The sequence below is a fragment of the Corythoichthys intestinalis genome, chromosome 17 (assembly GCF_030265065.1).
Source record: "Corythoichthys intestinalis isolate RoL2023-P3 chromosome 17, ASM3026506v1, whole genome shotgun sequence".
In the NCBI taxonomy this organism is placed as follows: Eukaryota; Metazoa; Chordata; class Actinopteri; order Syngnathiformes; family Syngnathidae; genus Corythoichthys; species Corythoichthys intestinalis.
In genome coordinates this window covers 16,008,155-16,035,058 of record NC_080411.1, presented here as the reverse complement: position 1 = coordinate 16,035,058, position 26,904 = coordinate 16,008,155, and the positions used below count along the sequence as shown (strand labels likewise).

At 39.0% G+C, this 26,904-nt stretch overlaps 1 protein-coding gene across 9 annotated transcripts in view; it reads right to left on the bottom strand.

The window, feature by feature from the left end:
* The window catches only part of LOC130905857 (disabled homolog 2-interacting protein-like), a 198,875-nt gene that overhangs the window by 101,340 nt on the left and 70,631 nt on the right, over positions 1–26,904 (bottom strand). For 5 of the 9 annotated variants that reach the window (XM_057819595.1, XM_057819597.1, XM_057819599.1 and 2 more), the window contains one exon: positions 3,162–3,292. In XM_057819595.1, coding sequence (XP_057675578.1) covers positions 3,162–3,292 — 131 coding nt within the window. Of the gene's footprint in view, positions 1–3,161; positions 3,293–25,749; positions 26,848–26,904 lie in introns of those variants that run through there. The other 4 variants (XM_057819596.1, XM_057819604.1, XM_057819598.1 and 1 more) reach the window with 3 other exon arrangements.

Here is a 26,904-nt window from a genome sequence, read left to right as displayed (position 1 = left end):
TTGTGCATTATTTTTCCTGGTTTAAAATTATGAGAATCAGATCGGTACTGGTAAAACATATCTTGAATAAAATTGAAATATGAAAGCCATCTCATAATAAAAACTGGGTCGCGAGCCATAGTTGGACACCCCTGGCACTCTCCAGTGTTAACACTTCACCTCGGCGTCGCCTGGTGCTTTATGCAAATACCCTTCGCTAATTGCTAATTAGCTTTAAATTGATGACTCATCACTGAATTTTACGCACAATTAACCGCCTGTTTGTCTACAGAATTAAACGTGGCACTTTGCATATTGCTCTGAAATAGGAATGATAAACACTGTGTGTCTGTGTGTTTGTGTTGTACATTGACCGGGCATGTGCTCGCTTGAACCGGCTTTGATGTCACACAGGGAGGAATGAAAGCAAAATCGGCGACGACACGCTCCGACGCAAACCCTGGGCGGCAAACATCAAAACGCTGCATTTCGACATCATCAAAGCCGGTCGAGCCCACATCGCGTCCATCTGGATGCCAGACCGAGAGGCAGAGGCGGCAAAAGTATCCCCACTTGCTACTTAAAGGTGCACATTATAGGATTTGCAATTCAATTATTCATGTAATGGCCATAATATTTCAATAGATATCAAAAAACATGTTTTTGGGAAATACCTCTAAAACAGATCACAAGGGTTAAGTGGAGATTTAGCCATTTTAAAAGACGATTTACGTGTTGAAAATTTCATTCTCTTTTGCTTCCGTGTTCATCATTAGCCAATCACGGGACCAGTTTCCAGTATTTGTCGGGGTTGCCACAAGGTAAACTAAGGCTGCGCCATCTTTGCCGAACAGTCCGAACTATGTCTACCACTCAGGCAAAAAACACCGTTACGAATCTCAAACGATTCAAGACAACAAGAGAAGCAAAACAAGGAAATGCGTTCATTTGGCGTGGTTGTGCTACGTTATTTAGCATGCGGATCCATTGACCTGGACAAAGATAACCTTACACGTGTTAATTTTTTAGGGCTGCAGCTATCGATTATTTTAGTAGTCGATTATCCTATCATTTCGTTAGTTTGAATAATTGAGTAATCGGATTAGGAACATTTAAACCTAGGCTTGCTAAGCTCGCACTTTCAAAAGAGCATTAAATGTGAAAACAAAATTCCCGAGAGTTTCTTCTAACTATGCAGAATTACACTTTCATTTGAAAATAAATTAAAATAACTGATCTTAAAAATAATTAAATGAGTATCTAAGTACAACAAAAGAACAATTGGCTAATTTGAATAGGAAAAGTCCGCTAACCTAAATGCTATAAAATGCTAAAATGCTATAAAAATATCTTTATTTTTTTGTTCATTTTATTAATTTTTGTTGTTTGTTTTATTGCTTTACAACTTTTATAGACAATATTTTACCCCAAAAGTCTTCATTTTAAAATCATTTACTGTATAGGAAAGTCAATTAAATGCAATGACACTTTTCGACCACCGAAAATCCGCTTATGGTTCAGCGTATGTCGGTATGTCTGAAAAGGGCTTAAAGTGCATGTGACACGAAAAAGCATGTTTATTTCATAATACACAAGGTATTTTATGCCCCTGAATGATATGGACCGCTTGGATGTGTGTAGAAGCGATCACTATATTTATTTAGTTTTTTGAATCCCGCGCCATGAAAATGAGTGACTTCCGGCTTCGGTCTTGCATTGAGGAGACGGGCGCTGTGACGTGTACGGTAGAAGACGTCCTTTTCACTATACAGCGTACTGTTGTGTATGAGGACGAAGGATTCAGCTGATTTTGCGGATTAATACTTTTATTTTTCGCATCACGCCAGCCAAACGGCTGCAGAAAAATCATTCTGTATGAGGGAGAGGCGTATGTGCCTTTTTGGAGTTTCAAAAGGTTCCCATTCACCGTGGATATTTACTGTAGGACCATTGGACTTACGAGGAAGTGAGTAAACATCTTGTTTTGTATTATGTCAAATACGAATACAGCCTTTACAAAGTAAACACTACAAACTTCCTTTAAATAAAGGACTACTTACGTTTGATCATCGATAGGCATGTAAAAAGCTCTCCTCATGCTCATTAGCAGCATGTTAGCTGCACAACAACTCCAGCCACCCTCCTCCGGGGAACGAACTGTAAATTGCTCTCCGCCGGGCGGTTTTCCGATCCGCGAAGACAATCGACAACCGGGTCGTCATGTCAAATAATCCAGGCTAGTTATGTGTGATTTTCCGCTTCGAAGACTTTGAAACATCACTCGGTTCGGGTTAGCATGTCGGCTAGCTGTCACGCCTTCTGGTTTGTTTACATTCTCCGAAGCCGGGGAAGGGAAATGACATATGTCCGATTTAGGTGTCATAAAATATCGTTCGGGAGGTGCGACAGTAAAGGTGAAGTCGACAGTTTTGACCATTATGGAGTAATTTTGCCATGTCGTCCTGAATAAATGCATTTTTATTATTTCATATTCCATTCAGCACAAGACTGTTATTTGTCATGACCATGCCATTCATTTAGCAATTGGGGAAAATACTTGGATAAAAAGAATATCCTGTATAAATATTGGAGTAGAGAGACTGAAACAATGACATTTTGTAGCCCTCTTCGTTGCATTTTCCTCGTTCTGAATAATTCCTCCTCAATGGGCTGAATAGTATAACCGATGAGCCCAGTCTACCGCTGACGTCATCCACCTGTTGGGGACGCTAAAGCCCTATAATGGTAGGCGTGGCTAACTGGCAGATTAAAAGACTAATTTCTCATCATCTGCGCTTTGCTAAATTGTTGTATATAGTCGAATCGTCTCAAAATATGATTCTAATTCACATAATAATGCCATTTAAGACTTTTCTTCTCCTGTCGTATGCTCTTTAAGTGTTAAAATCTCTGCCAGCCGCGAAAAAAAATTTCCACTTGGACCCCACGCGCACACACCGGATGATCGTCTTCAGGGGCCTGCGAAAGTGTGGCGGGTCCATGACTAATTGTCCACTACAAATTTTGTGTAGATTTAATTCCTTAATTTTTTAAAAGTAGAAATTATGTAAATTTGATTAAAAAATGCGTATTTGGGCTGCGCGGTGTGCCAAAAATGTGTAAGTTAAAAAAAAAAATTAAAAAAGGTTTATTATTTTATTATATGCATATACGTGACTCACAGTACTCACGGTGACTCGGAATGGCGTCGCTGCGGCATTGGCGGTGGACGTGACCTCCATGGTGGGCGGGGTTTTGTCCGGCGGGCTGCCCGGCATGCTGCGTCGGCGCCCGGACCTCTCTGGAGGCGACTCTGCAAAAGAAAAACAAACAAAAATGCATAATTTCCTTACGCCCAACTGTCTGTTAGCTAGTGCCCGTTTAGCAGTGTGTCTTTTTAAGGGTCTGTTGACGACACGTGCGGCGGGGCGTCATTTGGCTCGGCAGACAGATGAACTGCTGCTACCGACGGCGCAGCTTGCCGCCTTCCGTCGCAAGACGCCCACCTTGCCTGGCGTCAACGTAAACACGACAGCAATCGCGAGATGGAACAGATTTACTCTCGTACCACACCAGTTACAACTATTTTTTTCTCCATTTGGACCATCTGGATTGCTACCGTAAAATAAGGTTTTCTTCTTCCTTTAATTGAAACAACATGTTAGGAGATTTAATGGGCAACATAACATGACTGCTAAACCCAACGACATCAAAATGGTTTACTCAAACAGAGACAGCAGCTTTCATGTGCCTTTTTGGGCTGTTTTCTGAGACTTTCCAGATTTCAAGTTGCTGTGTGAAAATATCTTCAGGAGCTGTATTTTCATTCGAATTTTGTTTTTAATGGCCAGTCGTGCTAATTTATTTTCATGTTAAAGAGGAAAACCCAAAACATTTAACCATTGGTGTTGTTTGTCTGTGTTCTATACTAAATCAAGTAGTAGTGTCCCAGGAAGTAATGCGGAATGAACCGATAAAAATAGGATATTATCTAAACTCAAAAGGTGAACTGGATTCGCCTCTAAATAAATAGGAAGCTGCCTAAAATGAACAGGAAGTAACCCAGAAATGCACCAAAATCAAGACAAAATGCTCCAAAATCAACAAGAAATCATCCAAAATTAACAGTGAGTAGCCCGGAAATGCACCAAAATCAAGAGAAAATGACTCAAATCAACTGGAAATCATCCAAAATCAATAGGTGACTTGTATTTGTCTAATAATCAACAGGAAGTGAACCAAAATTAGCAGGCAGTAATCCGCAAATGCACCAAAAACCAATAGGTTACCTGGATTTGTCTCGAAATCAATAGGAAGAGACTCAAAATTAACAAGAATTAACCTGTAAATGCTTCAAAATCAATAGGAAATGAGCTAAAATCAATAGGAAATGATCCAAAATCAATAGGTGACCTGGATTTGTCTCGATCAACAGGATGCAACTCAAAATCAACAGGATGTTAACCGTGAATGCACCAAAATCAATAGAAAATGATAAAAAAATATAGCAGGAAATAATCCAATATCAATAGGTGACCTGGATTTGTCTCGAGATCAACAGGAAGAGACCCAAAATTAACAGGAAGTAACCTGGACATGCTCCAAAAGCAATAGGAAATGAACTAAAATGAATAGGAAATGATCCAAAATCAATAGGTGACTTTGATTTGTCTCGATCAACAGGATGCAACCTAAAATCATTCAACCTGTAAATGCACCAAAATCAAATGGAAATGATCCAAAATCAATTCGAGGTGAATTTGTCTCGAAATCAACAGGGAGTGAACCGCAAATGCACCAAAATCAAAAGGAAATGATCAAAAATTGACAGGAGACGATACAATATCAATAGGTGACCTGGATTTGTCTCGAGATCAACAGGAAGACACCCGAAATTAACAGGTAGTAACCTGGAAATGCTCCAAAATCAATTGGAGGTGATCAGAATTTGTCTCAAAATCAATAGGAAGCGCCCTAAAATCAACAGGAAGTGACCCGTAAATGCACCAAAATCAATAGGAAAGGATCCAAACTCAATAGCTGACCTCGATTTGTTTCGATCAACAGGATGCAACCAAAAACCATTCAACCTGTAAATGCACCAAAATCAATTGGAAATGATCCAAAATCAATTTGAGGTTAAATTTGTCTCGAAATCAACAGGAGGCCACTTAAAATCAACAGGAAGTGACCCGTAAATGCACCAAAATCAAAAGGAAATGATCAAAAATTGACAGGAGACGATCCAATATCAATAGGTGACCTGGATTTGTCTCGAGATCAACAGGAAGACACCCGAAATTAACAGGTAGTAACCTGGAAATGATCCAAAATCAATTGGAGGTGATCAGAATTTGTCTCAAAATCAATAGGAAGCGCCCTAAAATCAACAGGAAGTGACCCGTAAATGCACCAAAATCAATAGGAAAGGATCCAAAATCAATAGGTGACCTCGATTTGTTTCGATCAACAGGATGCAACCAAAACCGTTCAACCTGTAAATGCACCAAAATCAATTGGAAATGATCCAAAATCAATTCGAGGTGATCGGAATTTGTCTCGATCAACAGGAAGCAACCCAAAATCAACAGGATGTGACCTGTGAATGCACCAAAATCAATTGGAAATGATCCAGAATCAATTCGAGCACAGGAAGCGGCACAAAATCATCAGGAAGTGACCCGTGAATGCACCAAAATTAATAGGAAATGACCGAAAATTAACAGGAAATGATCCAAAATCCATTGGTAACCTGGATTTGTCTCGAGATAAATAGGAAGAGACCTGAAGTTAACAGAGAGTAACTTGGAAATCCTCCAAAATCAATTTGGAGGTGATCCAAATTTGTCTCAAAATCAACAGGAACTGACCCGTAAATGCACCAAAATCAATAGGAAATGGCCCAAAATTAACAGGAAATGATCAAAAATCAATAGGTGACCTGGATTTGTTTCGAGGTCAACAGGAAGAGAACCAAAATTAACAGGAAGTAACCTCGAAATGCTCCAAAATCAATTGGAGGTGATCCGAATTTGTCTCAAAATAAATAGGAAGCGACCTAAAATCGACAGGAAGTGACCCGTAAATGCACCAAAATCAATAGGAAATGATCCAAAATCAATAGGTGACATGGATTTGTCTCAAAATCAACAGGGATGTGACCCAAAATCAGCAGGAAGTGGCCTGTGAATGCCGAAAAATTGACAGGAAGTGACACCAAACCAGTTGGAAGTGATCCACAGGAGTTTTAGCGACCAGCATGAAAGCATTGCCAGAAATGAAATTTTTTAGTCCTAAGTAGGAGTTCATCTTTAATGAAACGGCTGATTCAAACCAAAATAGCAAACTGCCTGTTCTTTTTTGAGCACAACATCTTAGGGCTTTTTTTTTGTGGTACTAGTGGCTACCAAATTTCATGTTGCTGTCATGTTGAAACTACCTTCAGGGGCTGAATTAAAAAGTGGTTCTTGCTACCTTATGTAATGCACCCTGGCAAATAGAAAAGAGTCATTTAAAGGGCAATGAATCTCTTTTTAAAGGTAGATGACACATTTTTTTAATTAATGGAAAACCTAAGGTACTTTGAGGACACACACACATGCTTCCACCATCTGCCTGTTAATAGATGCTATTCCTCTTACATCCTATTCTGACTGCAAATAAAAAACAGGTCCTCCAGTCCGCAAGGGTTAACTTTGAGAATGTCACGCGAAACAACTTCCAGCCATCTAACAAAGTTTGAAGCATGTCAAGACCGGCCCGTGCGGAGAGTCTTTGTTTTGGTTTTGGGTTAGAATGCTAATGACGGCCCTCAACCTTATCCGTCTACGGTCTGTCGCAAAGGGGAATGTCCCGTGTCGGCACCGCCTCGGAGGGATTAACCGGCGATCGGTGCAGCGTTCCGCACGCAGGAAATGTGCGGCGTGACCTATATTAGTGAATGTTAATGGAAGGAAGGAAGCATGGGGGGACAGAAAAAGGGGCGGTGTGGCGTGGGCTGGATAGTCAAGTAGCTGTTGTCGTTCAACTTGTTCTTTTTGTCGTTTCATTTGGAATACAAAACTTTCCAAGCACATTGACTATCTTAATTTGTAGTAAAGGTTGAGCGTTTATGTGTATCACATTGTTGAAGCTGCAGTTACTTTTCACAGCTGCCTTTGACGACCATATCTTACGGATACATACATAGATATGCACATACATACATACAGTGTATCACACAAGTGAGTACACCCCTCGCATTTCGGCAGATATTTAAATATATCTTTTCATGGGACAACACTGACAAAATGACACTTTGACACAATGAAAAGTAGTCTGTGTGCATCTTATATAATAGTTAATTTATTTTCCCCTCAAAATAACTCAAAATGTAGCCATTAATATCTAAACCCCCCAGCAACAAAAGTGAGTACACCCCTTAGAAACTACGTACAACCCTAAATGTCTAAATTGAGTACTGCTTGTCATTTTCCCTCCAAAATGCCATGTGACTCGTTACATGAGTGCTGTCAGCATTGCTGCAGAGCTTAAAGAGGTGAGTGTCACCCTGTTAGTGCTCAGACTAGGGATGTCCCGATCCAGGTTTTCGCACTTCCGACACCGATATTGTTTTGCACTTCCGATCCGATACCGATACTGGCCGATACCGATACCGGCCTATCTGAGCATGTGTTAGTTTAAAGTTATTTAGCCTCCTTACTTAGTTGTCAGACTCATGTTGAAAAAGGTTTTAGTACTCTTGATAACAACTAGCCAGCTGAATTAGGTGAGTTTGAATAACACACAATGGTTGGTAACAAGAAACTGACCTGTTTATTCAGTGACAAACACAAAACATTATAAATACAAACAGAAATGGCATAGTCAGTCAGTAAAATGTGCAAATAATATTGTAAACTGTCTTAAAAAAGCAAAACACACAAACAAATGGAAAATCCCACAAACCCCCCAAGCTATTAGATGCTTTTAATGTTTCGTGCATAAGTTACAAAAATTGTATAAAAAGCCTCTCAGGTTTAAATAAACAACTATTTCAGTATCAAGTTAACATTTTAAAACAGTAAATAAAATACTCAAGTCCCCATTCTGTATCAGCAGCTTTAAACTACATTCAATTCATTTAATTTTGCGAATCAACTGTTAAAGTTGCTCCCGTTATTCCATAATTTCCCTTCTGTCTACTTTAGACATGTGAAAGTTTTAAAACTGTTTTGAAGATAGATTCAAGTCATGATTTTGCCGATTTAGGAGTATTTTAGATAAAAAGTTAATTAGGTTCGCTTGGAAGGTTCACAACAGCCTACTAGGGAAGTCTCCTGCTTTAAGATGGCGGCTGTTTACTAACGCAACTAGTTTTCAATAGTTCAATGTTGCATCTAGTTCTATATACATATGATATCTATTATCTACAGTAAAACCATGTTGACGTAGTTTGTAGCGGCTGTCAGCAGCAGTCAGGTATTCTTTTGTTTTTAATCCAGCAGCATGAGTTGAGCTAAAGCCGTGAGTTGAGCATTGGCTTTACCCGGGTCTATGACAAGCATGATGTTTACTCTCGGGACGCAATGCGGTGCGTTTCTCATTGCGTCCCGAAGACTGCGCTGTGTATTAGTTCCACTTTACTAGACATATTTCAATAATCGGAATTTGGATGTTTGTGAATCGTTCTCGAATCTTCCACGGCCGAATCGCTCAAGGATGTAATGACGGCTGGGCATGTTGTACCATGGTTCTAAGCGTTGGATGGTGCGTCTTTACTCACGAGAGATAATGGCTCGTCATCCAGAATGAATTCTTCGGCAATGACTCTTGTTATTCCCTGCGCTTTGGGACTGTCGAGTGCCAGTTTGTCACGCATAGCAAAAGTTTCTGCCAGTGTTAGTTGCATAGGACCTTTCTTTTTGTCTTCGGTTTTCTTAACATACTTCTTATATTGTTTGTGGTGGTATTTCGCTAAATGCTTGATTAGGTTGGTTGTATTAAAACTTCCTACAGCTTTACCACCACGCTTGACTTTATTGTGGCATATGTTGCACTCTGCCTCTTCGTCTTTGTCGTCCTTTAAGGTGAAATGATCCCACACAGCTGACATTTTTACCGATATAGTCTCTCGGTAAATTTGGAGACGGTAATGTAAATGTAGTGTGTTGAAGGTGTGCCGTAAAATGCGAACTGGATTTTAGGGAAACTGAAGCAAAAAGTGGAATGGATTATGTAAATCGGTGCGCTGGACCGGACTTAAAAAAAAAAAACTGGATCGGAAGTCTGGATCGGAATTTTTCCGTGTTGGCCGATCCGATACCGATGCGCATTTTTTTGCCCATATCGGCGTCCAATCCGATCCAAATATTGGATCGGTACATCTCTAGCTCAGACTATATGCCGCACTCTACATCAAAATGGTGTGCAAGGCTGTCACCCCAGGAGGAAGCCTCTTCTGAAGACGTTACACAAGAAAGCCCGTAAACAGTTTGCTGAAGACATGTCAACAAAGCACATGGATTACTGGAACCATGTCCTATGGCTGGATGAGACGGGCGAGCTTTCACATATTATTGTTCATATTTTAACATTTTTGGAAAAATGAAAAAAAAAAAAAAAAAAAAAAACTATGAAGAAAAATGTTTTTATGAGTGAAGCAGAGTGCGTTGTTGAATTTTGGAGGCTTAGGAGAAAAGCAGTAAGGCAGGATGATGCAGCAGTAAAATTATGGATAAAGTTCAATAAAGCAAAAAATATTACGTGGGCAATTTTACTGTGTTAGGTTAACGATATTTGACCTCCCACCATCAATGCCAGTAAAAGAGTTCCATAGATTTTTCATCTGTTTGCGCTTGAATCGAGTACTGAGCTTCCTGAAGACTAAATTTCACTAAGTTTTGTAACACATCATTCTCCATAAACAGAGGTTTTTTTTCTGCTCACCAGCATTCTCGTCCTTCTACGACCCGAAGAAAATACTTGCCTCTTTTATAGATAACTGCATCGCTATTTACCGCTCCTAACCGACAACAGCTGCCCCATTTCACGGGAAAACAAAAGGAGAACGATAGGAAAAAAGACAGAGTTGCAGCAAATGAAGGCAAGATGTCGAGAGTGAAATGCTGTAGTAGGATGGTTAAACTTTATATATGTGGAGAACAGCATAACAGAAAATAATGAACAACAAAGTCTGAGCGTGGCTTCTTTGCAAAGACAAGAAGCCGGCACCCTCAGGAAAGGAAAAAAAAACAAAAAACAGAATAAGGAGTCGAGTTATGACAGGAACACAGACATGCAAACTTTGAAGTTGCCGAACTTGGATCTTAAAATAGATCTTTCAAAGACACTCCGCAGTGACTAAGCTTTTCTCCGTATATCTTGGAATATTTTATATGCTGGAACCGATAATACCGTTCCAATAAACCCCTGTTGAGTTATATTTTTTTAGGACAACAATCTGGAGTTCAGTCAAAATCCTTTAGAGAGAGATTCCTCAAAATCTCAAACAGAAGTTGAAACCAATGTATTAAATACCACTTTGGAAATGCCTTACTTTGACTTTTAATCCATTCCTATTTATTCTATTCAATCAGAATCCCACTCTACTTACTATGGGTGTCCAAACTTTGGCCTGCCATGCAACTAAGTCCTACTTTTATCAACCCGTAGAAATTTTTAAAGATGTCATTGAATATGGCCTACACAAGAAGATGTAGTTAAGCCTACAGCCTCATTATTCATTTTATTTTCCATTTATAATATATTACAATATCTTTATGCCTCCGGATTATTTTGTTGCTTGTAGCGCTTAAAGGGACAATACAGAATTTTTAGAGGTAATTTAAAATACTTTTCTATTCAATGCATGCTCAACCAATGTCCTGATGAGTATATGGAGCCCTGACATTTATACTGAAACTGCAGCAAACAGCCCTTTTTCTTCTCTTCAACAGAGAGTTTTCGGGTCAAACACTATGGGTGAGCACGTCTACGCAAGTCCTTATGACAGCAGCGCTGTTCCACCGAGTCTCCACCTAGTCTTCGCTTGGCAAAAACACTTTTCTGACCCACTTAAGGCTTATTACGAACTGTTTTTACGTTTCCGGTGCTGATTTGATGGGCCAAACTGTCATTGCTCGTCGTTTGTGCTCGCACAAGTATGTGCGCCATGCACGAGCTGCAGTTACCCTTCAGTCCAGAGGTGGCAGTCGCGAGTAAAAAAGTGACAAATGCTGTATTGTCCCTTTAAAATTGTGATGAAATACTACGGCTTTCTTTGCTAAAGCCATCTCCACCCTGAACTGCCATATGTAACACCACATCACCCAATGTCCAATATTCATTTACATGCAATATTCTATGTGCAATACTACTTACGTGCAATATCAAAATACAATATTCAATGCCTGCACTGTCAACTGCTGCTACATCACTTCGATTCACACATATTCTATGTGCAATACTATTTACGTGCAATATTAACAAGCAATATTCCAATGCCTTGACTATCAACTGCTACTACTTCACTTCGATTATTTGCACTGCCTGAACATAGGACTACCTCCTACACATTCTACATGTATTTAGATTTTATACTGGCAAGTCACTTTTGAGATTTATATTTGTCCTGCACTGTAAAGGGAGATGCTCCACAATTTCATTGTACAACTATTCTATTCTATTCTATTCTATTCTATTCTATTCTATTCTATTCTATTCTATTCTATTCTATTCTATTCTATTCTATTCTATTCTATTCTACGGCAAGTGATTTTAAAATGACAACATAGCATATTTTGGACATAAATGCATGTAAAAAAAGTGATACAAACGGCTTAATCATGAAATTATATCCTAATTAGTTTCCTTTCTTAGATGCCTTGGCCTCGCTCAGAAAAAAAAATCAGAGGATGTTATCACACCCAAAATGACCTGCAGATTTCTGCTAGCTTGTTATGCATAGGCGCGCTATTCTCTTGCTGTCATTCTGTCAACATGTGCTAGCTGGGTAGCACACCACTAGGAAGGTATACAGTACATGATTATCAATTCTGGTTGTGATGTCACAACCACAACTGTTGAAAATAGTGGGCGTTCCCTAACTACAATGTGGTAAATAACAGCTAGATTTGAGTGTCAAGTTTTTTTTTTTGTTTTTTTTTTTAACAAGGTCATTATTTCACAGCACCTTTAACCCATTCACTGTCATTGAGAATTCTAGACCTCCAATCCATTTCACAAGGTAAGGCCCACCCTGCTATACACAATCCCTTCACAGTAGTTTTAAGTTTTAGTGATTGAGAAGCGCGAATTGACGAAAAGCAGCAACATATTTTCAGATCCGCCTGACAGAGACTCGAGAAAGTGTCAAAACTTAACCGTATTGTTTAGATCCTCTGCGGTCCAACGGGATGCGTGGTTGGAAAACTCAAATTAAAAAAAATCAAATTGCTGTCAGCAAGATTTTTTGCACCCCCCCTCCCCATTCCCGCCCACCCTTCAGGTGCGAGACTACTCACCTCGACGGATTTGCGTGTCGTCTCTTGAATTTTAATGCGTTGCGTTAATGTCAATCACGGAACAAGGCGACGCCAGGCAATTTGGGCGGTCTCATTAGCGACTCGTCGCTTGAACAGTGATCCGTGTAATGGAGGTCGTCAGACAAGTAGTGCAGTTTTGTCCAGCTTTATAGCTAACGGCCATTAAAAACAACAAAAGAAACACAATTGTGCAAGACGAAACAAATGCATTTCTTTGTGTGTTCAATGACATAAACTGGACTCTTGACCCCAGAGATGTAAAAGTTACTCAAGACAATGGGCTGTAAAAGAGGTGAAAGAGTTGTCACTTGAAACACAGCGAACTAAAGATGACAAAGCCTCGCCTCAATTGGGTAACTGACTCTTGTTAGCGGTCACTCCAGATTTTGTCCGGAGACTTCAGTTACCGTACTCATTGCAAACACTGCAGGATCAACTGAACCAAGTGTTGTTTGTCTCTATGTAGCCTACGAGTGGAGGCAACCGGTTCTTTGTGTACCCTGTCTACTGCTCATCGGTAGCTGGGATAGGCTCCAGGACCCCCGTAGCGCTCAAGAGGATAAGCGGTTCAAAAGATGAATGAATGACTTAACTCCTTTGTGCATGAATTATGATTTGTTTTTCCTTAAATGCTTTTATTACCGTATTGGCCTGAATATAAGACAGTGTTTTTTTGCATTGAAATAATACTGAAAAAGAGGGGGTCGTCTTATATTCGCGGTCTAGACATTATACCCATTCACGACGCTAGATGGCGCCAGATATCATTGAAGCGATGTTCTGTCATGACAGATCTCAGCTACTCCCCCCACTCACGACGCTAGATGGCGCCAGATATCATTGAAGCGATGTTCTGTCATGACAGATCTCAGCTCCTCTCAAGTTTAACCAGTTTGCATTATTTTATTGCAATGTTTTTCCTTATTCAAATTTGTTTCAATGCTACAGTTACAGTTAGACTTCACTTTGTTGGTTAATGCAGTTATTGAGATTTTATTGTTTTATCACAATAGATTGGTTTATTTACATTTCAAAAACTAGAAGCCATTTATTTACAAATGTGATTGCACTTTAGTTTACATATTTACATGTTCAGATATTAAGATTTGAATGAGGCAAAATAACACGCTTTTTCTCTCAAATATATTGTTATAATCATAATTTCGGATGTACTGTAATCCTTTTCTGTATAAAAATTAATTTGGTGTTCAAAAAGTCTTTTTTCAAACTTGAGTCTTGAAAAAGAGGGGGTCGTCTTATAATCAGGGCCGTCATATATTCGGGCCAATACGGTACATTCATATGGGACAGATGTATATCAAACTTGCAGACCAGGGAGCAATTGGAGCCCACGGGGCAATATTTGGTGCCCCCCCCCCCCCCTTGACATCTATTTGTAGTATTAGTGCTGCCCGTACATATTTTGCGAAAAATTAAAAAATATTTTTCAAAAATTGAGATGTAATGCATGAATTGTAGGATTTACTTGAGTTGAAAAATAATTAAAAAATAGCTAAATGGAATAAAGCCATGGACATCATAAATATATAAATAATTCTAAAATAAATTCATAACAAAATAAAACCTTACAAAAATAAATGAAAATAATTGTAATACGTTGAAAAGAAAAAAAAGAAAAATTCAATAAGTGTTGCTTGTGTGTATTTTGCGCTGGGAATTTTACTTTTTTATTACTATTTAAATAAATCTCGTGACCTCACATATCTTAATTCTTTGGCTGCCATTGACAGCAATAGATGTTCAATCCATTTTAACTGGGAGAGGCCGGAAGCGATCAAAGGATCTTTTACTAACTATTACAACACATATTCTGTGACCTGTGCTGGCAGTGAACAAGTTAAGCTAATGATAACTTTTGACCACTGTCCCTGACAGGATTAACGGACTCGAGTTGGTCGACTTACAACGAACGCCTTAGCTTCAGATCATTCGGCGGTTTCGGTTTTGTAATCCAAATTAGTGGAATTCATTGGAACGTAGAGGATTCAGGATTTGTTCACTGATGGAAGATAGCCAAAGAACTGAAATCACTCCAGACTACGATGATTCAGTTGTATCAAAGATTCGCTGAATTGAGTTGGCAAACTAAGATGATTCGGTTCAAGCAGTTAACGGGATTTTGCCCGCTGACGCTACTAAAACACTTGTAGACCCATATGATTCAGTTGTACTGATTCAAGACTGCAGATTACGACAAAAATGACGGGCCAAGATTATTTAGTTGCACTGGGTTAAGGACTCAAATTAACGGACACACTGGGAACAAAAAGATTTACAGTGATTTGGATTACTGACTTGAAACAGTAGCAGGGCTGTTTTTGGCAGCCCTTTTAATTTTTGTCTAATTCTTAGTCTTTTGGATAAAAATACTTCTTAGTCTCAATCATATCTTAGTCATTCCTAAATGTGTGTTGACAATACACACTCAGCAGGAAAAGCAGCTATTACAGTGCCTTGCAAAAGTATTCGGCCCCCTTGAATCTTGCAACCTTTCGCCACATTTCAGGCTTCAAACATAAAGATATGAAATTTAATTTTTTTTGTCAAGAATCAACAACAAGTGGGACACAATCGTGAAGTGGAACAACATTTATTGGATAATTTAAACTTTTTTAACAAATAAAAAAATGAAAAGTGGGGCGTGCAATATTATTCGGCCCCTTTACTTTCAGTGCAGCAAACTCACTCCAGAAGTTCAGTGAGGATCTCTGAATGATCCAATGTTGTCCTAAATGACCGATGATGATAAACAGAATCCACCCATGTGTAATCAAGTCTCCGTATAAATGCACCTGCTCTGTGATAGTCTCAGGGTTCTGTTTAAAGTGCAGAGAGCATTATGAAAACCAAGGAACACACCAGGCAGGTCCGAGATACTGTTGTGGAGAAGTTTAAAGCCGGATTTGGATACAAAAAGATTTCCCAAGCTTTAAACATCTCAAGGGGCACTGTGCAAGCCATCATATCGAAATGTAAGGAGCATCAGACCACTGCAAATCTACCAAGACCCGGCCGTCCTTCCAAACTTTCTTCTCAAACAAGGAGAAAACTGATCAGAGATGCAGCCAAGAGGCCCATGATCACTCTGGATGAACTGCAGAGCTCTACAGCTGAGGTGGGAGAGTCTGTCCATAGGACAACAATCAGTCGTACACTGCACAAATCTGGCCTTTATGGAAGAGTGGCAAGAAGAAAGCCATTTCTCAAAGATATCCATAAAAAGTCTCGTTTAAAGTTTGCCACAAGCCACCTGGGAGACACACCAAACATGTGGAAGAAGGTGCTCTGGTCAGATGAAACCAAAATTGAACTTTCTGGCCACAATGCAAAACGATATGTTTGGCGTAAAAGCAACACAGCTCATCACCCTGAACACACCATCCCCACTGTCAAACATGGTGGTGGCAGCATCATTGTTTGGGCCTGCTTTTCTTCAGCAGGGACAGGGAAGATGGTTAAAATTGATGGGAAGATGGATGCAGCCAAATACAGGAACATTCTGGAAGAAAACCTGTTGGTATCTGCACAAGACCTAGGACTGGGACGGAGATTTATCTTCCATCAGGACAATGATCCAAAACATAAAGCCAAATCTACAACGGAATGGTTCAAAAATAAACGTATCCAGGTGTTAGAATGGCCAAGTCAAAGTCCAGACCTGAATCCAATCGAGAATCTGTGGAAAGAGCTGAAGACTGCTGTTCACAAACACTCTCCATCCAACCTCACTGAGCTCGAGCTGTTTTGCAAGGAAGAATGGGCAAGAATGTCAGTCTCTCGGTGTGCAAAACTGATAGAAACATACCCCAAGGGACTTGCAGCTGTAATTGGAGCAAAATGTGGCGCTACAAAGTATTAACGCAAGGGGGCCGAATAATATTGCACGCCCCACTTTTCAGTTTTTTATTTGTTAAAAAAGTTTAAATTATCCAATAAATTTTGTTCCACTTCACGATTGTGTCCCACTTGTTGTTGATTCTTGACAAAAAATTAAAATTTTATATCTTTATGTTTGAAGCCTGAAATGTGGGGAAAGGTTGCAAGGTTCAAGGGGGCCGAATACTTTAGCAAGGCACTGTATTTCCAATTAAGTTTACCTTGAAGCCACAAACTGTAACTGTGTAAATAAAGTTGTCAGAGCATTTAGCATTCTCTAGACTTACTGACCAGAAAAGTCAGGTGGCTCTGCTTTGGACTAGTTGTAAGAGGACGCTCGCTGTTCTGAAGCTAATGCGAATGCTACGCTAACACTCGGAGTAACATTTAGCGTCTGATGATCCGTCAGCACAGACCTTTAAGGCTAAAGCAACATTGCATATTCTCTCTTGCCAAGGTAAAAGAATTCTTACCGTGTTACAAAACATGCAAGATGGAGTGCAGCCTCGCTTGGGATACATCCTAAACTCCGGTGAGGAACGTGAGGCGTAGTACATCTCACATGAGTGACTCGACCGAAACACCGCTACGATGCAAGCTGACGTAATCCACATATAATATGAAAAAATGCATTGTGAACATATGACAGAAACGATGTCGCATTTCTGTCTCGTTCTCGTCTTGTACGATGAAAACTGGCCTTTTTCTAGTCTCCCGACCCACGTTATTAGCTCATCATCGTCATGAAAAAATTGTTCGCCGACGAATTTTCATTATCGTCACTGTTGACAAAAACAACACTGTACAGTAGAACTAGGTCGAAAAAAAGAGGTTGACTCAAAATCGAGCAGTCACTTTTTGGAGTGCTGGAACAAGTGGTAGATTTTCGGCGAAGGAAGTTCATATTTATGTAAAATCTGTCATGATGTGAAGCAACTTTATCTAAAAAAACAAAAACAAAACCAAAGGAAAAAAAACGCTGCATCTTTGCTATGTAATCTAAGGCCATATTTATGGATTACAGGCAGGATCAGCCTCCACCTGTCGCCGTTGTTGAGATTTATTGCGATGCTCAGATGAAGCACTGAGTCATCTGGACCTCCTCTATCATTTACACGAGGCTTGAGGGCCGAGATGGCAGGAAAGGATGGCGGGTTTAAATTTTGGATGATTCGGTTGACTTCACTCACTCACAGTGAGCACCAGAGGCTCAGATTGCCTGCTTTTGTTTGGATTAACTTGGAATTCAGTTCACTGAGTTAGTGAATTGATAAAATTTTGTCAAATGCATGAATACAGTGGTACCTCGAGTTACGAAAGCTTCGGTGCACGAGAAGTTTTTCGAACCTTTTTTAACTTCATATTACGAAAAATTATTCCGCATACGAAAGATAATACGTACCGTAATAAATGATTGCTTCTCACAGCAATGAAATAATGTAACTACTGCGTTGTCTATGTCATTGTTCTAATCAGCAGACGAGGTGTGAACATCAAGTTCAAACATTTGATGAACAGTTTCGTTTTCACTCTGTTAGTTGTGCACTGTATATAAAAGCCCGTGGCCCCATTGCATGCTGGGTAATGGAGTTCCAACTCCTATCCCTACAAATAATTTGACTATAAATGCAATCAAATGAAATATACACACTACAATGCTGCTGTATATTAAACAAAAGAATATAACTTGAGATGAAATAGTTAGCTCATCTTTCAGCGCTCTGTGTTTGCTATTGGCTTGAGTAGTCATGTGATCATGTCTGTAGAATAAGCCTAATAAACTAGTTACATTCGAGCACCGCTAGGTGGCGACAAAGAATTATCGGAATTATCAATCAGAGGACATGACAGCAAATTTGATGGGGTGTTTTTAGTAATGCTTGTAATCAATTAGGTAATTTACCAGTAATACACCATTCATTATACGAACAGATTAAATTAGTTCATCCCTTGAGGTACCACTGAATCGTTTCCACATAAGAGAGTACAAACCTGCATCAGTTTAGAGTCCTTTCAATTAGAACAATGGGCCAGACATACAAGAACTGAAACATCATTTGCCCATTAAAGGTAGTACCAATACCAATATCAAACCGATACCACTTAATTCATTTGCTCCAAAAACGTATAAATAAAATCGCTGGGAGTAAATGAGTAAAGTGTTATTGCTAATAGTATTGTGATGCCACACTTGATGCTTTGATAATGATAAATGTAACAACTTCAAGGTTTTCCAAATAAAATAAACATTATGTGAAAAATAAGAGAACAACTTCAACTAAAGTTATAAAAATTAAATGTCCCATATAGAGCTATCCCGACTAGTCGACATAGTCGACGTCATTGATGACGTAAATCCGTCGACGAGCACAACATCCCGTCGACGGTTAATGAAGGGTTAAAAAAAATATATGCGTGGAAAGTTCAGAATGTCGGATGCTCTGTATGCAAGCGGGGAAAGCGGCACAAAGCCCAAAAAAAAAAGCGCACCAGAGTGTCCAAAACATTGACTTATTTCAAAGAAACAAAGGAGGGTTCACTCTTCTGTCCTGTCTCTTCAATGCCAAGCTTGGCTGCACGTCTGCCGTGAATAAACACCTCAAGCGCCGTCACCCAGTTTGTACATTTTTTTTTTTTTTTTTTCATTTTTTGTACACCAGAGGGTGCTGTCGCCTTACTAAATAATAATGTTTCATTGACAATGGGCCTATAAGTGCTATTAGTATTGTTCTTAATGCTAACTGAAAGGTTTATTTCATGTTATGGTTTATTTTATGGTATAGAAAATTATATAAGGTTAAAAGGTCATAAATAGATACAATATATACAGTGATTGCACTCAAGGGAGAGATTGTCAATGATAAGGTAATTAGGGTAAAGGCAATTCATATAGGCAATTCATTGATATATAAATAAGGTTTAAAAGGAAAAAGGTGAACAGTTTTTGTTAATTTCTAATTGTGTTGTTTTATTTGTGTGCACCGTAGCTCTTACGGTGTGATTACATCAAGGATAAAAGTTGTAAACCATCAGTTTAAGAGACCATCTTTTCAATCGGATGCTACACTAGTTAATTCTATCAGCATTTGAACTCAATGTTTATTTGTGATTTATTATTGTTATTTACGTGTTTATTTGTACTTTAATAAATAATTTAAGTGTTCCAATATGTTTTTTGTGAATTGATAAGCGTCAACAAAAAATTCATTGCTAAATTAGTGAACAACAATAAATAAATAAATAAATAAATAAAAACATTTTTTTTTTTTTTTAATTACTAGATTAGTCGACTAATTGTAAAAATAGTCGGCTGACTAATCGGGAGAAAATTAGTCGTTTGGGACAGCCCTAGTCCCATATAGATAAAATAAACCAAATGAGCCAAAATGTCCATAATTAAATAAATGGAATCATTCACAATTAAATCATGTTTTCAGTAGTTACCCCAAAGAGCCACTAGGGGACGACCAAAGTATTACAAATACAGGCATGCAATCATAGGGACATGCCAATGCAATGGCAACTCCCAAGATGCATTTTGCTGGGCTGTTGTACAGATTTTTGTATTTTATTACTTTTCTAACTGACTATTTCTTTCTGGTATGATAGTATCTTTATGTGGTGAGTTTACAATTCATTATGTTTCAATCATTTATTGTTCATTGAATTTTTGCACCATGAAGGCAAATGGTCTGCTCACATAACAAATCCCAAGCATCTACATTTTGTGACATCTTGTAGTGAACAAGTATAACTACTACACTAACCTGAGACCAACCCTATTACAAAGGCAGAAGATTGCTGCATCCACTCCGGAGGCAACATGCATAATAGCCCAAAACTGATATACGGAAGACTGATGTCAACATGTTCTGATATCCTCTTAAAATGCTTTTTTATCAGCTGATATTATCAGTACTCGATGATACTGGACAACTCTATTTGTTTTCTCTCACTCGTCATATTGTACAAAAGAACAGAGATGGAAATGTTTATAAAATTGCATATCTCATATTACTTAGAGCAGAGGAGAAAAAAAACTGTTATTACACTGATATAAGTGGACCAACTGGTTATGTTAATCTCAAAGGTAGGCTAGCTATGTTTGCTTTTTAAAGAAAAATTCAAGGCAGTCAAATATTTCTCTTCTTGATCATTTGCTTAAATCAAGTGAACTGCATTCTATACTATTTACAAACACTTAAAACACTTAGTAAATTAGAGTGAATTGCAATCCGGGTTCTTGTTTTTAAAGCATTGTCATGTCCTATGCAAATATAAGCAAACTGGCGAGAGGAGAAAGGGGAAACGGAGCCGACTGATAGCCGACTTTCCGTCCACACGCAAAACAAAACAATGAGCTCACATGGCTGCCGCAGGAACAATGAGCATGTCAAGAGAAGTGCCTGTAAGACCAACCTCACTCTAATGGTGGTCTAAGATAAAGAAAAAGGATGTTTTTGCGCTTCAGTGATCTCCTTTCAGACGTTAAAAGCGACACTTTCATCATTCGCACAGCCAACAAACACTTAAAAACAGCCTTGAGTTTGTACTTTTGAATAAAATGCGGATGATTTCAATTTGAAGTAGTTTTGATGGAGCCTCGGTGCGGTAATGGAACCAACCTCGAATCTGCTTGTCTCTACAGTACAAATACTATTACATAAAGTATCTGTAAAATTCTTGACTTCGGTGATAGAATGTAAACTTTCGTTTGTCAGGTTAAAAACTATACATCTTTTGGTTTGCTCTGCCACAGTTTTAAACATATTACACATTTTATTTGTTACTGATGGCATCACCACCACAAACAAACACTGTTTTATCGCTATTATACGTTTTTTTTTTATGTTGTAGTGATAAAGTCATCAACACCAACACTCCTGTGCTAATTTCCGTGTCGGAAGGGGGGAGGGGCAGTTGAACTCCTGATGACCTGAAAAAAAATCGTAAAAACTGCGAAACCGTGGCAGCATAATCAAAAATTTTTACAGCGCAAACGTAGCACAAACGAACGACACCACTTAGGGGCCATTTCGCAGCATAAGAGGGGATACGAGTGACATCATCACTCGAAATGAATATCTTTTTTTTTTATTTATTTATTTTTTATACCTGTCATGTTCAGCTGTTTGACACGGAGAATGGAAGTTTAGGTGTGCTGTTGGTCTGAACAGTTTTAATGTTTCACATTGAGAGTATGACATCCTCGCATTGTGATCATACAACATACCTTGTTTATTATAACAAAGCAGCGAACAGGAAGGGGTTATGGGGGAACAGAAGAAAAACACAAGAGAAGAAAGAAAAGAAACACAAACAACAACAAGAAATACATTGAACGCCTACACTAACTATTAATATGTTGGTGCTATCCTCAGCTAGATGTATTTCCGGTTGACACCATGTGGGGGGCCTGTTGACCAGGGAAAGAAGGAGACGGGGGTGGTGGACTCTATAAGTTAAGTGATTGAAAGGGGTTGAGCGTACACAAATTAGCTCTGTGATCTAGAACCCAGTAATCGTGTGAATCCCTTGTGAGTGTAAGCCCGTTGGCGACCGACCCTACACCGCCCCATCGCCACTCCCGGCACCAGAACCCCCCACCCGAGCGCACCTAATCACATCCAGCCGCACGCGAGCCCCACCAAGCTCGCGACAGCCACGCAGACGAGCGGAGACGCCACGCAGGCGCCAACCCAGGGCCACGGCCCCCACCTAGCATCGACATGAATATCTTAATATCGATAAAACGACGGCAGCACAAACCGAAATGTTTACACCACAAACTAGCACAAATGTAGCACAAACGAACGGCACCACTTCGGGCTGCGTTAGGTCATCAAAAAAAAAAAAAAAAAAAAAAAAGCAGAACATCTTCAAAACCGTTGCAGTACAAACAAACATTTTTACAGCCCAAACCTGCAAAAACGATTGACAACATTTTTAGCCATTTTTAATCATAATGGGGGTCTAGTGGACCTCAGCTTGACCTATAAAAGAATTGTAAATATACGATAGAAGCACAAACAAAACTTTTTACAGCCCAAACGATTAACATCATTTTTACATAAATTACGCCAACTTCTGGAGGTTTGCGAAACCAATGCAAGGCTCTGAACTCCAGTCACCCGCAATCATCTTTCCTCATTGAAAAATGCTAGCTCTTGACGTCATTCTGACAGAAGCCCAAACCGAACAGGACCAAACTCTAAAAAGCACGCCAACCCTTCCCCCTTCTCCTAGAACAGGCAGTTTGACCCCGAGCTATCGTCTGTCAACAGTTGCCACGGCGACCTCGAGCTAGCATCGGCGTGTGAATGCCAACGCCAAACTGACACGAACTGCAGGGGAAAAGAAATATGAATACTTGTTGCTTGAAATCAGTCCATCCAAATCATTTTAGTGAATGGTCTCTGGGCAATTGTTTGATCAGTGAATCGCAACCGGTTGATTCCATCCAAAAGTGGGTCATGGACACTTTTTATGGGTGGGTTACAAAAAAGCAACTGTGATAACCCAAAGCATTTCTCTAGTGTGAGACGAATTCAGGTTGTTAACTGAATATTTTTCAGAAAATCGGCCAACTCGCGACTTATTGCATCAGAAATATTACTTGGAGTGTAATTGTACTTGTATTTGTTTTGTGTTTGCACTTTTACTGTACCATAATGAGTTCTCGCGCGGGACAAATTAGGTAAACAACTGAAACTGCCTCACGGCTATTCCGTAAACAAGCAGCGCAAATTAGCTTCTGGCTACCGATGTCCTGGCTTGCGATATGTTGTTGGTAGAGGAACTTGCACAAGGACAACAACAGAGACGGAGAATCAAGATGCTTCCAATCAATGGCTGTAGCTTGCTGGTTTTAGCAAACACTTAAAAACATGCCTACATTTTTTTTTTTTCTGTGAGAGTTTCAAAAGTAGGTAGTAATGTGTTGCATCTACTTGAGCACCTTTTTTGAAAAAATGTACATCTAAGAGTAGTTTTATCACACCATACTTGAGTAGATTTGTGAAGAAGAAACAACTCTTATTTTGCGTCTGTCCTTACATTTTTTTCACTTTATATATTATTTACTTTATTTTCGCTAGCACGGTGGCTCTACCAATTTCACCAGGGAGACGTTGCAACAATAATCACATGACTCCGTTATACCAATCAGATGTAACAATACAGTCACATGACCACACACAAGCTTGCAGTCGGAAGTCCTATGATCATGCCAGCTTGTTCAATCACGTTGTGTCTTTAAAGCAACGTAATTACGAAACTATTAGACAGGGTCAATATGACTCGAAAGCATGGATTTCAAACTGGCCCATTTTTTATTTGGCACTGATAAACCACAGAAATCCGGCGATATGATAGTTTTCATTTTATGGTAGGTAATGTTTTCTCTGCTAGAGGGCACTCATGCTCTTTGGATGGGTAACAATTTATTTCTACACGAAATTTGAGGTTTTTTTGTGTATATGGCGGAAAACACTCAGGTGACTTGAAGTTCCGCTCTGAGACCCCCAATTTCAAAATGGCCAATATGCATGTGTGACACATCATTGGAAAGCTTAAAATCTCTATTTTCTGGGGGAAGAAAAATTTTGAACAGGAGGGCATTTAAAAAAAAAAAAAAAGAATTTTTTAAACAGCAAAACCCTATCTGGAGGTGGGACCAGAATTACAGACGCCATGACTTTATCGAGATATTATCGCGTACTTACCTTGTTTCAATCCAAAAACTCCCTGTACAATGTATCATTGAGTGTCATGACACAGCTGTGAATGGCACAGCTGGAGTTTTGGGGATTTTATGGGTGAAACACGGTAATATAACAAGGGTTGCGATGCAGATCAAGTAGTACATCAAGTAGTAGTTGAGATTTTCTTTTTCAAATATTTAAACTTTAAAATGAAATTTTTAATGTTTTTTTTTTCCAAATTTTATTTGTTTGGGTCTATTATTTATCATCTAACATATCAAAGAAAATGCAACAGTAACAATAAAATACAATTAAGCAATAGTTATGAGGTAGATTTTCGTGACTTTTTACAGACACCATTTTTTTTCATTGTGACGTCATTTGTTTAAAAGTTTAAAATATGTGAATCATTTTTCGAAGTCTTTTTTTTTTTTTTAAACAAAATATTAGACATCAATTAATGATTCTAAGCTAAAAATGACAGACATTTTGAATAATAAATATAATTAATTACCTTTGTTTTATGGCTGGGTTGAAACAAAAGACGTCGGTTGAGCGACGTCTGTAAATGGGGGTTTCCAGGGTAAAACGGACAAATTAAAAATAGTTTGGGGGTTTAATGCACCATGAATCTGCTATGGCAGCATAAAGACATATTGTTCTATCAAACACAACAGTTGTTTTGGTTTAAAATACAGCAGTATCTTTTAAAGAGGAGTGCAAGAGCAGAAACAGCTTTTTCAGTCTTGTCTGTGTTTTCCGCCATGTATATTTTTTGCCGAATATGGTCAAATATTTAGTTCAGTTTATTAACACATAATTCAAAGTAGATAATAAATGCCTTATATAAACAGATACAGTATATGTTTACACAATTAGATGTGCGAAAAGGACATTCCAAGAAGCTATTAAAAACCTTTAGTAGGGGGCCCGGTTTTCCTCAAATATGAGATTTTGGCCAGATATCTTTATAAATGTGGACTGTATACAGGTACACAGACATACATTTACCTATGGACAATTTCAGCGTTCTGGTTAAATTAGATTTGATGACCTAACTCTAACCTAACCCAATGGCAGTAGTGTTATTTAAAGAATTAACATATTGGACATACATTGTTAGGAGTTGAGCTTTGAGTTTTTTCTTGTAAATAGAGATGGAGTGTGTAATAGGTTTCGGTACATTATAATATATACAGTTCATATAGATAACGTGCTGAGAAAATAAAAATACTCACACTGTTACTCCTTACATAAGTATTCTTTTCACTGATAACTTATTTGCTTGTAATTGAGTCAACTTTTTGGATAACTTTTACTTTTATTTGAGTAGTATTATTTTTTTAAGTCAGACTACTGTTACTTGAGTCAAATTGTTGGCTACACTACCCACCTCTGGCGAGTTTTCAATTATTTTGTGTTAACTTCTTAGTTACTGTGATCACAATGGCTACTGCACATATTTGAAATGGTTTTTAAGTACAGCTGTTCAATCAGTACTACATCTTTCTTTTTAACACGTTTCGGTACTTCTACTTATAAGTACAGAGTATTTTAGCTACCTTTTTAACAGAGAGACAACAGTTGAGAACCAAATTAGGCGACTCCGCATCGTTATCATTTATTTACTACACGACGTTTATTACCCCTGCTCGCAGCCGGCCGGGTTCGACTGCGAGAGCGACTGCGCTGGCGCTGCAGTCGGGACTTGCCCAGGAATCTGTAGTAGTACGAGCGTCTTCCAGATCCTTTCCTGGTAATCCCGGCCATCTTTTTGCCGCTACTCCCGAATGTCTGCTACAAACTCAAGTCCTCTTCAAATACAAGTTCTTATAGTAAAGCACTCCTGCGCTCAAACTCCTCCATTGTCCAAACATTCCACAGGGCAGAGTGAGGAGATTGCAGCTGCCCATGTCCTGCCTGTCCCTGCAGCTCCACCTTTAAAACACTCCCACCCTTACTACTTCCAACAAAAAAAAAAAAAAAAAAAAAAAGTTTCCCACAACAAGATCCCAGCAGTCCGGAATACTGCATGTGTGAGCGTGAGCAGGAAAGCTTCCCAGCGTGGTAGAGAGAAGGAATTTTATCGCAGAAATGGACAAAAAAAGACAGTGTTTCCTGTTTGATACAACACAGAAAGATCCCATTGTAACGCAGTGAAAGTACATGCAAAAGCCAGTCTAGAGCGTCCATAGAACAAACAAGTGCAGATAAAGACTTCAAAGGAACAACACGAGGTATCAAAGAACAACGTGCTTTTACACATGAGCGTAAACCGGGTTGCTTAACAGATGAAACAGCTACTGGCCGCTTACCAGTCATTCAGATCATGTTCCTCAACAAAGCTTCAATTGAGGGCATAGAGAAAGTGCCTGAAAACCCATGAGATCGGTTAACAGTGAAAGGTCCTGATCTGAGTTTTGGCCTTTATTGCACTCATCTGATGTATTGGCCAGGTCGGCATGCTGTGATAACCGGGAAACAAAAACAAAACAAAACAAAATAGGGAAGGTCGATTACAAACTGCGAATGCGCTCGGCAGTAGTTCGCAAGTCACAGTAGGAGCTCTTTTCGCACTAGCAATCAAACCTTCGTATTTCACTTTGAAAGGAGTGAACAGGGAAAACATGCTTTTTTTTTCTTTTTTTTATTTGTCTATTTTTTTAACCTATCCTGTTCAGCTGGTTGACATTAGGCATGTACCGGTATGAGATTTTGACGGTACGATAACCGTGAGCAAAAATACCGCGGTTTCACGGTATCACGGTATTGCAATTATAGCTCCAAAATGTGTTATTTTG